General features: G+C 50.9%; 1 protein-coding gene across 4 annotated transcripts in view; it reads right to left on the minus strand.

Annotated features, from left to right (window-relative positions):
* LOC133448867 (CREB3 regulatory factor-like) overlaps positions 1–13,616 on the minus strand; it is a 55,625-nt gene that overhangs the window by 14,605 nt on the left and 27,404 nt on the right. For all 4 annotated transcript variants that reach the window (XM_061727836.1, XM_061727810.1, XM_061727819.1 and 1 more), the window contains 2 exons: positions 2,875–3,048; positions 1,687–1,876 (listed from right to left, as the gene is read on the minus strand). In XM_061727836.1, the coding sequence (XP_061583820.1) occupies positions 1,687–1,876; positions 2,875–3,048 (364 nt within the window). The remainder of the gene's footprint in view (positions 1–1,686; positions 1,877–2,874; positions 3,049–13,616) is intronic.

Below are 13,616 nucleotides of genomic sequence, written 5' to 3' on the forward strand. Positions count from 1 at the left end.
GAAGGAACATTACCGGTTTTGTCCGTGTGAATGCTTTTTAATCCCTCAACAACAAAGGAAGCAGCTGTCAGGCCCCTGATTCGTTAGATGGCGTTGAGTCTTTGCTTTTGTCGCCTTATTGTGAAGCAACTTTACTCTGCTGCAAATGTGCATTTAGATTCTAAGAGAAATATATAAACAGGTTGGAGAAGAAAACGCACGTGTTGATGGAAAGAGCGCACACGGCTGGAGGCCCAGACATGAAAACACTTCATACGTTTATTAACTTTATTCGGCATTTAAAAAACCACAAGGTGCCGTTCATATCGTCAGCTGTACCTCACCTTGGAGGAGCTTATAGATCGTTGCCTCACGTGCTGCACAAAGTCTTCATGACTGTATAACAAAGCAGCAGGTCACCGACAACAAGCCTTTACCTGCTGGTTTCTACTTCCTCCCATCCGTGGTGGACAGAAACCTTAGGGGGGCAGTAGGACAGGAGTCTCTACCGTACTAAAGTAACACTAGCAGTACTACTGGTGAGGATACTGGACTGGTTGAGGACGGCGGAGCAGCGACTACCAGGAACCAGATCTACTTGCCACCACTGTGTTCATCTGAGCGCTCAGTGCAGCCAAAGTAGGTGAGTGTTTTTCCTCTTTGCTGCGTGAATGCTTCAGGCGTGATTACTAACCGGGGAGGGGGGGGGGGGTGCAGAACAGGAGGGAAACAGCCTGGAAATACTGGGAATATTCCTTCCTCTCACCCTGACCCGGGCTCGGCTCACCACAAAAATGACTGTACGCCGACTGACCCCCCCTCCCTTTTAAACGTATGCATATTTGATTAAAACATGAACTCAGTCGCACTCAGAATAAAACACACAGTACACTTCTTTCTTTAAGTGGCTGCTTGTTTATTTCTGCAGGTTTTTCTTCTGCCAACTTTCTATCAGATAGTGTGTTTGTATTGTGTGGAGTAAAAGATAATCTCCCTCCCCTTTAATCCCGGTCCTCCCCCTCCCTCCACGCAGAGATGAACTTTCCATGACCCATCTTTCGCTGCACATCCAGCTCCTTGTCCTCGCTGCTGCCGAGTTTCCGCTTATTCAGCCTTTCATCCTGCTTCCCTCCATCTAAGCACCTCTGTTGTTTGTCTCCGCTTCCCTCCATCCCCCCTTCACTTACGTTGCCGTTCTAATATCCAGGATCAACTCGTTAAAAAGAGATAATCAACTCAAAATTACACCCCTGGCCCCTCGACTCAAAATCATTGTTTTGTGTCTGTCATCTTCAGGGATGTGATTCAACGGCTTCGGAGAGCAAATTATAGCGTACTGAGGCCGCTAAAGGCAGTTTGTTTTAAATTGGTTTGTGTTTTACATCTTTGGGCGGAGAGAGTTGCTGTTGATGGAGTCAGATCTTTGACAGAAAAGAAAGAGCAATTCCCTTTTTGCAACTTTTCATTTTTTTAAGTTTATTTTATACCTTCGGTGTCACAGAGACACGTTTTTCATGGCCGAACAAAAAAATGAAATAAATAAAGGTATAAGAGGGTCAACATGACACACAACGCCTGCAGGAGTTTCTGTTCTGCCCATCATTTATATTCAACATGAGAGCTTTTCAACACTCCCCCTCATGCCTTAGAAATGATCACCACAGAAGCCGTATGAGGCCACGACCCGGTCAGCACCTCCCATCCTACCTGGAGGCCAGCTTGTTCTTCTCCTTGCGGGAGCGAGCTCGGGCCACGGCGGGCAGATCGTTGACCGGACCCATCCCATCGATGGCAGCGTTGAGCTTCTGCAGCTGCTCCCCGATGTTGTGGAGCTTCTGGGGGTTGGGCGTCAGGTCGCTGGCGTCAGTCTTGCGGGCTTTGCGCCGCCCTTTCTTGCCTGTTCAAAACACAGTAGAGAGAACTCATGATCCGTCTGCAGAGCGAGGCTCAGACCCACTAAAGTGGAGGCTTCTGTCCTCCACTGGGGAAGACGGAGGAGGTGCTACATTTCTCCATCTGTCTGAGGGGGCACAGCCACGGACATTTGAATCTGAGCAGTTGGTGACTTTACTTCAGTGGATGAAATGGATGAAGTGTGACGTTGGCTCGTGAAGCCGGCGCTGGCCGCCAGACTGCTGCAACTGATTCAGAAAGACTCACCAGTTCAATTCAATTCAATTTTATTTATATAGCGTCTATTACAACAGAAGTTGTCTCTAGGATCTTTCCGGAGACCCAGAACATAAACCCCTGAGCAATTATTACATGAACATAACATAAACAATGGCAGGTAAAAACTCCCCTAGTGGGAGAAAAACCTTAAGCCAAACAGTGGCAAGAAAAACAGTGGCTAGAAACCAGCTGCTGTGAACAGAGCTGTAAAGATGTGCGTGAAAAGGGAGCTTTCACGCTTATAGCCTTGTGACATTTAGACCAAAACCTGTCCAAGACATTTCAGATTTGAGGAAATGGTACCAACCTCCACAGTACTTCTCCTTTAATTTACTTTAAAACGATAAAATGGGATCTGATGTTCGTTTAAATCTCAATATAAGAGAAACACAAGATGTTTAAGCTGACTTCTTTTGTCTTTATGGATCAAACATTTTACAGCTACACTGATTTATAGAATACTCCCGAAAACTTGACATGTGCTGCTCACTGGAAACCCAGCGGCTGAAGCTGGCCGCCCCCACGGACAGATGACCCACAGAAGTGATATTTATAAGACTGTTGAAGGGGCGGAGTCACGTCCAAGCGCTCAGGCCTCCATCAGACCAGTTAGACAAATCTGCTGTTAAAAGCAGAGCAACCTTCAGGTGTTTGTCTTTTTATCAAAAGACACCAATGGTTTCTTTTTGAAGTGAAAGCTGAATAAATAAAGTGTGTTCTCACCCTCGCGGCGGTACAGGGTGCTGGGCAGCGTGCTGGAGCTCCAGGACAGAGACCAGTGGACGTCGCCGCCCAGCTTCTTCTTGGTGGCCGACTCCCGAGTGCGCCGGTACTCCCAGAAACAGCGGCGCTTGGTTGGACGTTGGCCGAGCGGCCGGGCCGGCTCCGCCTCCACCTCTGAGGACACAAACACACACACAATTCATGTCCCAAGATGTTCCAGCTCCTTCAGTGAAAAACTAGAGATGTGCTTGTACAATGTCAGCGCTGCGTCCACTCTCCTCACAGACGCCTTCCTAATGCTCTCCTCTACACTCACACAGAACACCAGCCTTAATCCACCAAGTAATGAATGATTGAATAACAGCCGAGCGAGGAGGAGGAAGAAGGAAAGAAGGAAGGAAAGAAAGAAGGAAAAGACATTTTCATTTCCAATCAGAAATCCCTCCCTGCGGCATCGCACCCAAAACAGACACGTCCCCGCTCCTGTGGGTCAACATGATCTGGTACAACACCGACCATCACGAACTCCTGCCCCAAACACACACTCCTGCCCCAAACACACACTCCTGCCACACACACTCCTGCCCCAAACACACTCCTGCCACACACACACACTCCTGCCACAAACACACACACACTCCTGCCCCAAACACACACTCCTGTCACAAACACACACACACTCCTGCCCCAAACACACACTCCTGCCACACACACTCCTGCCACACACACTCCTGTCACAAACACACACTCCTGCCCCAAACACACACTCCTGTCACAAACACACACACACTCCTGCCCCAAACACACACTCCTGCCCCAAACACACACTCCTGTCACACACACACACTCCTGCCCCAAACACACATTTGTGCCACACACACTCCTGTCACAAACACACACTCCTGCCCCAAACACATACTCCTGTCACACACACTCCTGCAACAAACACACACTCCTGCCACACACACTCCTGTCACAAACACACACTCCTGCCCCAAACACACACTCCTGTCACAAACACACACTCCTGCCCCAAACACACACTCCTGCCCCAAACACACACTTGTGCCCCAAACACACACTCCTGTCACACACACTCCTGTCACAAACACACACTCCTGCCCCAAACACACACTCCTGCCCCAAACACACACTCCTGTCACAAACACACACTCCTGTCACACACACTCCTGTCACAAACACACACTCCTGCCCCAAACACACACTCCTGTCACACACACTCCTGTCACAAACACACACTCCTGTCACAAACACACACTCCTGCCCCAAACACACACTCCTGTCACAAACACACACTCCTGTCACAAACACACACTCCTGCCCCAAACACACACTTGTGCCCCAAACACACACTCCTGTCACACACACTCCTGTCACAAACACACACTCCTGCCCCAAACACACACTCCTGTCACACACACTCCTGTCACAAACACACACTCCTGTCACAAACACACACTCCTGCCCCAAACACACACTCCTGCCCCAAACACACACTCCTGCCCCAAACACACACTCCTGCCCCAAACACACACTCCTGCCCCAAACACACACTCCTGCCCCAAACACACACTCCTGTCACAAACACACACTTGTGCCACACACACTCCTGCCCCAAACACACACTCCTGTCACAAACACACACTCCTGTCACAAACACACACTCCTGTCACACACACACACTCCTGCCCCAAACACACACTCCTGTCACAAACACACACTCCTGTCACAAACACACACTCCTGTCACACACACACACTCCTGCCCCAAACACACACTCCTGCCCCAAACACACACTCCTGCCCCAAACACACACTCCTGTCACAAACACACACTCCTGTCACAAACACACACTCCTGCCACAAACACACACTCCTGCAACAAACACACACTCCTGTCACAAACACACACTCCTGCCCCAAACACACACTCCTGCCCCAAACACACACTCCTGCCCCAAACACACTCCTGCCCCAAACACACACTCCTGCCACACACACTCCTGTCACAAACACACACTCCTGCCACACACACTCCTGTCACAAACACACACTCCTGCCACACACACTCCTGCCCCAAACACACACTCCTGCCCCAAACACACACTCCTGCCACAAACACACACACACTCCTGTCACAAACACACACTCCTGCCACAAACACACACTCCTGCCACAAACACACACTCCTGTCACAAACACACACACACTCCTGACACAAACACACACTCCTGTCACAAACACACACTCCTGCCCCAAACACACACTCCTGTCACAAACACACACTCCTGCCACAAACACACACTCCTGTCACAAACACACACTCCTGCCACAAACACACACTCCTGTCACAAACACACACTCCTGCCCCAAACACACACTCCTGCCACAAACACACACTCCTGTCACAAACACACACTCCTGCCCCAAACACACACTCCTGCCACAAACACACACACACACACACACACACACACTCCTGTCACAAACACACACTCCTGTCACAAACACACACTCCTGCCACAAACACACACTCCTGCCACAAACACACACTCCTGCCACAAACACACACACACACACACACTCCTGTCACACACACACACTCCTGCCACAAACACACACACACACACACACACACACACACACACACACACACTCCTGTCACAAACACACACTCCTGTCACAAACACACACTCCTGCCACAAACACACACTCCTGTCACAAACACACACACACACACACACTCCTGTCACACACACACACTCCTGCCACAAACACACACACACACACACACACACACACTCCTGTCACAAACACACACTCCTGTCACAAACACACACTCCTGCCACAAACACACACTCCTGCCACAAACACACACACACTCCTGCCACAAACACACACACACTCCTGCCACAAACACACACTCCTGCCACAAACACACACACACTCCTGCCACAAACACACACTCCTGCCACAAACACAGACACACTCCTGCCACAAACACACACTCCTGCCACAAACACACACACACTCCTGCCACAAACACACACTCCTGCCACAAACACACACACACTCCTGCCACAAACACACACTCCTGTCACAAACACACACACACTCCTGCCACAAACACACACTCCTGCCACAAACACACACACACTCCTGCCCCAAACACACACTCCTGCCACAAACACACACTCCTGTCACAAACACACACTCCTGTCACAAACACACACTCCTGCCACAAACACACACACACTCCTGCCACAAACACACACTCCTGCCACAAACACACACACACTCCTGCCACAAACACACACACACACACACACACACACACACACACACACACACACACACACACACACTCCTGTCACACACACACACTCCTGCCACAAACACACACACACACACACTCCTGTCACAAACACACACTCCTGTCACAAACACACACTCCTGCCACAAACACACACTCCTGTCACAAACACACACACACACACACACTCCTGTCACACACACACACTCCTGCCACAAACACACACACACACACACACACACTCCTGTCACAAACACACACTCCTGTCATAAACACACACTCCTGCCACAAACACACACTCCTGCCACAAACACACACACACTCCTGCCACAAACACACACACACTCCTGCCACAAACACACACACACTCCTGCCACAAACACACACTCCTGCCACAAACACAGACACACTCCTGCCACAAACACACACTCCTGCCACAAACACACACACACTCCTGCCACAAAAACACACTCCTGCCACAAACACACACACACTCCTGCCACAAACACACACTCCTGTCACAAACACACACTCCTGCCACAAACACACACTCCTGTCACAAACACACACTCCTGTCACAAACACACACACACACACACACACACTCCTGTCACACACACACACTCCTGCCACAAACACACACACACACACACACACACACTCCTGTCACAAACACACACTCCTGTCACAAACACACACTCCTGCCACAAACACACACTCCTGCCACAAACACACACACACTCCTGCCACAAACACACACACACTCCTGCCACAAACACACACACACTCCTGCCACAAACACACACTCCTGCCACAAACACAGACACACTCCTGCCACAAACACACACTCCTGCCACAAACACACACACACTCCTGCCACAAACACACACTCCTGCCACAAACACACACACACTCCTGCCACAAACACACACTCCTGTCACAAACACACACTCCTGCCACAAACACACACTCCTGTCACAAACACACACACACACACACACTCCTGTCACACACACACACTCCTGCCACAAACACACACACACACACACACACACTCCTGTCACAAACACACACTCCTGTCACAAACACACACTCCTGCCACAAACACACACTCCTGCCACAAACACACACACACTCCTGCCACAAACACACACACACTCCTGCCACAAACACACACACACTCCTGCCACAAACACACACACACTCCTGCCACAAACACACACTCCTGCCACAAACACAGACACACTCCTGCCACAAACACACACTCCTGCCACAAACACACACACACTCCTGCCACAAACACACACTCCTGCCACAAACACACACACACTCCTGCCACAAACACACACTCCTGTCACAAACACACACACACTCCTGCCACAAACACACACTCCTGCCACAAACACACACACACTCCTGCCCCAAACACACACTCCTGCCACAAACACACACTCCTGTCACAAACACACACTCCTGCCACAAACACACACACACTCCTGCCCCAAACACACACTCCTGTCACAAACACACACTCCTGTCACAAACACACACTCCTGCCACAAACACACACACACTCCTGCCACAAACACACACTCCTGCCACAAACACACACACACTCCTGCCACAAACACACACTCCTGCCCCAAACACACACTCCTGTCACAAACACACACTCCTGCCACAAACACACACACACTCCTGCCACAAACACACACTCCTGCCACAAACACACACACACTCCTGCCACAAACACACACTCCTGCCCCAAACACACTCCTAAGTACGGCACACTTCACACATGTAGCTGAATAAACCGGAGAGTGACACGACGGATCAAACTACATCTTAGCAATGACTGTCCTGTCACTGCATGTGTCGTAACACGTGTGTCGTTTCTTCATCTCTTGATGATCCAGATGTTGTCAGTCGGTGAGAGGAGAATTCAATTCAATTCAATTTTATTTATATCGCGTATAATACAACAAAAGTTGTCTCTAGACGTTTTCCAGAGACCCAGAACATAATCCCTGAGCAGTTATTACATAAACAATGGCAGGTAAAAACTCCTCTAGTGGGAGAAAAACCTTAAACCAAACAGTGACAAGGAAAAACTCCCCTTTAAAAGGGAAAAACCTTGAGCAGGACCAGGATCATAAGGGGGGACCCTCCTGCCGAGGGCCAGACTGGGGGGTCGGGGACAGCAACAGCACAGCAGGCAGGTGGAAGCAGCAGCGGGATGACCAGGGGTGGGGGACCAGGCCAGCACGCAGCTCCCGAAGCTCCGGCCCAATCAGCAAGTCCCAGGTTGGGGTGCAGGGTCAGGGAAAGGTTGAGAAGGGGCAGGGCCAGGGAGAGGAGTCTTGAGGGACAAATCTCTCCTCCGCTTGCCCGGGCCGTTACCCTGCCCCTCTCACTCCCACGCTGCAGGTTCCGGTGTTGTGCATTCAGAGATGCTGTGCATTCAGAGATGCTAAGGAAAACAAGACCAGCAGGCCGGTTGAACCCCAGACTCCTCTACTACGAAGTTGTGCTTCTGTAATGGATCCAGTATGCAGTCTAGTATCGTCTTGCTGAAAGATAACCCCCCCATGTGTTGCTCTAAAACCCTTAAATCCCAGCATCAGCATGGATGTTTACTTTCCAGATGTGCAAAGCTACCCCGTCCACAGAGATGAGTGGACCCCCGTACCCCCAGAGACGGCTACTTCTTTCCAGAGGAAAACTGTGACGCACGCTTGTGCAGGACGTGATGAACCCAGTTCTTAGGAAGTCATCATTAGCCTGTTGCTAGTTAATAAGCAGCTAGATGCGCTTATGCTTTTTAGCCATTTGATGTTCCAGCTTTACGTCCCAACTTCTAAGTAATGTTCTTGTCACCATCAAATAAAAAAAAAGCCAATACAGTATTTTTCACGAAATGGCAAATGTCTCACTTGTTTTCCATGTCAATTTGTGAGTACGATATTTCTGCAGGACCTCAACTTTTTTTTTAGTAATTGGGCTGAACTTTGTTCACAGGAAGTAAGATGAGAAGAAGCAGAATCAGAGTGCTTTAATTGCATCCCCAGCATGCACCTTCCTGCTGGTGTGGCTCCTCTTAGGAAGACTTGGGCCCGTCCTGAAAACGTCCTCTGTGAATCTTTGGAGAGTCTTTTAGAGTCCTGACGTCATGCTACATTTCTCTGTGTCGTGGTTCTGTGGAAAGTCTAACACACTGCCTCACTCTCTCTCTCTCTCTCTCTCTCTCTCTCTCTCTCTCTCTCTCTCCGCTTCCGGTGTGAGTGTGAGCGTGAGTGGTGGTGACGGATGTGAGTGTGGGAGGCGCGGAGGTTTGAATTGTTTGCTGTCACTGTTTTTCGGGTGCTTCCAGCTGACTTGTGCATGATCAGGTAAGTTTTTCTTGGTTCTTGATACTGTTAGAAGTAGTGTCTGATCGATCGGGAGGTTTGTCGGGAGGAATGGCGTCCTCCGCGACGCCACCTCCGTCTATCCGGCAGGGAGTAAGGATAGTCCCGCCGGATAACACCGTCAGTGTGGAGGAGGTTTTGCTGGCTGTGGCTGAGCAGGTAGGACATGATAAACTGTCATACGCCTCTAGGATGAACAAAGCGGTGGTTGTGTTCGTGTTAGAGGAGCTGTACGTACATCAGCTGATAGGGAGCGGAGTGTTTGTCAGGGACACTTACGTGCAGGTTTCCCCGCTGTCAGTTCCATCCACGCGGATCACCGTGTCTGGTGTTCCGCCGTTTATACCTAACGAGCTGCTGGAGAACGAGCTCCGCAGGTTTGGGAAATTTGCAAGTGGGTTTAAAACGGTGAGTTTGGGATGTAAAGATCCCAAACTGAAACATGTACAATCCCTGAGGCGGCAGGTGTTCATGTTCCTTGACTCACCTGCGCAAATCCTGGAGGTGTCTTTCAGGGTGAAACACGGTGAAGGGTCTTATATGGTGTATGCCAGCTCAGGACAGCTCAAGTGTTTCGAGTGTGGAGATGTAGGACACAAACGGTTTGCGTGTCCGCACAGGCAGCCGGTCGCGGCTCCCTCCGAGGATGCGGAGGGCGGCTCTGCCGCTAACGCGGCAGGCGGCCCTGCCGCGGACGCGACAGCCGATTCTGCAGGCGTTTCTGCCGCTGGCGCGGCGGGCGGCGTTTCTGCCGCTGGCGCGGCGGGCGGCGTTTCTGCCGCTGGCGCGGCGGGCGGCGATTCTGCCGCTGGCGCGGCGGGCGGCGATTCTGCCGCTGGCGCGGCGGGCGGCGATTCTGCCGCTGGCGCGGCGGTGCACGCAGATACAGCTTCGCACTCTCAGCCCAGAGAGCCGGTGAGGGACGAACAGAGGCAGACGGAGGAGCAGCAGGCTCCTGAGTCTGAAGAGAACCTGAGCAGCTCTCAGCCAGCAGTTTCCACAGGTGATGCAGAAAGAGATCACAGTGTGATCACCAATAGTCAGGTGTCCTGTGAGGGGGTCGACATGGAATATGACTCTGAATCAGACACAGTGTCTGTGGTTGATGTTCCAACCAGGAGCACAGACCTTTATTCTTTAGAGGATATCAATCAGTTTCTCGATGAAACATTTGGAAAGTCTGTTCGAGTGGATGATTATTTTAGCGATACAGACAAATTCATCAAGTCTGTTGCCGTCCTTAGGAGAATGGTTGGTTGCGATCTCTTGGATGAGAAGAAGCGCTTCCGTCTAAGAAAACACATTACAGCACTGAGAAAAGTAAAAAAAGGTAAAACTGCTGGAAGGGGCAGGAAATGATGTGATCATGTACAACAAGGCGTCTTCTTCTTTTTACTGTCCTCTGCTTGTTTCTTTTTACTTGCTTTTTTATTCTAACCTTCTCATGAGAAGTCTCAAGATAGGGTCTTTAAACATCAATGGCGGGAGGGACCAGCACAAGAGGGCACTAATATCTGAGGTCATTGCACAGAGGAGGGTGGATGTGGTGTTTTTACAGGAGACACATACGACTCCAGCAGACGAGACAGACTGGTGTTTATGGTGGGAGGGCTCATGTTCCCTTAGCCATGGCACAGGCTCCAGTGCAGGGGTAGCCGTTCTATTTAGAGCGGCTGCCAATGCAACAGTCCTCTCGTCTGTTGAGGTGGTACCGGGTCGACTGCTGATCGTCAGGGCAGAGGTAGGGGGCTCTGTGTTCTGCTTTGTCAACATCTACGCCCCAAACCAGGGAGCTGAGAGAGTAGGTCTGTTCACACTGTTGAAGACAGAGCTGCAGAATCACCAGCAGGATCAGCTGATCGTCGCTGGGGATTTTAACTGCACGCTGGATTTTACAGTTGATCGGACGAATGAGGAGCCTCACCTACAGTCTGCTCAGAGCCTGAATAGTGTAGTCACGCAACTAGATCTGCTGGACACATGGAGGGTTAAACATCCACAGACCAGGCAATACACATGGGTGAAGGTCAATAACAACACAGTGAGTGCAGCCAGGTTAGACCGGATCTACATCTCCCACAGTCTCAGCCCCAGATTAACCCACAGTGACATCATCCCAGTCGGCTTCACAGACCATCATTTTGTCAGCATAGATTTCATCATTTCGCCAAGTGAAAGGGTTAAATCATGCTGGCATTTCAATAATAAACTCCTACAAGATAGGACGTTTTGTCAGAGCTTTGAACACTTTTGGAAGCAGTGGAAAGTGGAAAAGGCCTGCTTTAGTTCTTTGAAGTTGTGGTGGGAGGTGGGTAAGGCACAGATCCGTGTTTTTTGCCAGCAGTACACCTCTCAGTCAACGGCTAAGATCAGGGCAGCAGTTCAGGAACTTGAGGCTGACATTAGGACCATTGAACAAGGGTTGCACAGGAACTCAGATCACACTACAGGTCAGCTGCTGAGGGAGAAGAGGTTGGAACTGAGCTCCTTTCTGCAGGAGAGGGTGAAGGGAGCTCTTGTCCGATGCCGCTTCCTCCGGCTGAAGGATATGGATGCTCCAAGCTCCTTCTTTTTTAACCTGGAGAGATCTGTGGCCCAGAGAAAGCAGATGACCTGCCTGAAGCTGCCGGGAGGCGGAGTGACCACCAGTCCGGGGGAGATGAGGAGCCTTGCAATGGACTTCTACACGGACCTCTTTGCAGCAGAGCAGTGCAGTGTGGAGAGCCGTGGGGAGCTCCTGGATGGGCTTCCTCAGCTCAGCCCGGAGGAGAAAGCTGCTCTGGACTGCGAGCTGACGCTGGAAGAGCTGACGGTGGCGGTGCATCAGATGGCGCCAGGACGAGCACCAGGGATCGATGGTCTCTCCGCTGACTTCTACAAGCGCTTCTGGGCAACCCTTGGACCTGACTTTCATGCTGTCCTTTTGGAGTGTTTCAGGATAGGATCTCTTCCTGTTTCCTGTCAGAGGGCAGTGCTTTCTCTGCTGCCAAAAAAAGGAGACCTGGCCTCACTTAAAAACTGGAGGCCAGTCGCCCTCCTCTGTGCTGACTACAAGCTGCTTTCCAGAGCCTTGTCGAACAGACTGAAGGGTGTCCTTGATATGATCATTCATACAGACCAGGCATACTGTGTGCCGGACAGGACCATTATGGACAACATCTTCCTTGTTCGGGACATTATTGACATCTGTAAGAGTGATCATGTGGATGTCGGCATTGTTTCTTTGGACCAAGAAAAGGCGTTTGATAGGGTGGATCACTCCTATTTATTTTCTGCACTTAGGGCTTTTGGTTTTGGTGATGGGTTTCTGGCTTGGGTTGGGTTGCTCTATAATGGTGCCCAGTGTATGGTGAAGATGGGGGCAGGGCTGAGTCGGCCAATTCCTGTACAGAGGGGGATAAGGCAGGGCTGTCCTATCTCAGGGCAACTCTACAGCCTGGCCATTGAACCTCTTCTGTGCAGGTTGAGGGATCGGCTCAGTGGTCTCTTACCGTCTGGGTCCTCCTGTCAGGATCGGCCCCATACTGTTTCTGCTTATGCTGATGATATGAACATCTTTGTCACCAGTCAGGGGGATGTAAACAGGTTAAAGGAAACCCTAGCCCTGTATGAAAAGGCTTCTTCTGCACGGGTGAACTGGGCTAAAAGTGAAGCTCTGTTGCTGGGGCAGTGGAGGGATCAGGCAGTGCCCAGTCTGCCTGGGGGTCTGGAGTGGGGCAGGGTGGGGCTGAAAGTGTTGGGAGTGTTTTTGGGCACCGAAGGGTTTCAGGCCAAGAACTGGGAGGGAGTCCTGGAGAAGGTGACTGCTCGGTTGTCTAAATGGACATGGTTGCTACCCCAGTTGTCATATAGGGGAAGGGTTCTGGTCGCCAATAACTTGGTCGCCTCGACTCTGTGGCACAGACTGGTCGTTCTGACACCACCTAAAGGCCTGATGGAGGGAATCCAGAGAGCTATCCTGAACTTCTTCTGGTCTGGTCATCACTGGGTACGAGCAGCGGC

Source organism: Cololabis saira, chromosome 1 (genome assembly GCF_033807715.1).
Source record: "Cololabis saira isolate AMF1-May2022 chromosome 1, fColSai1.1, whole genome shotgun sequence".
NCBI lineage: Eukaryota > Metazoa > Chordata > Actinopteri > Beloniformes > Belonidae > Cololabis > Cololabis saira.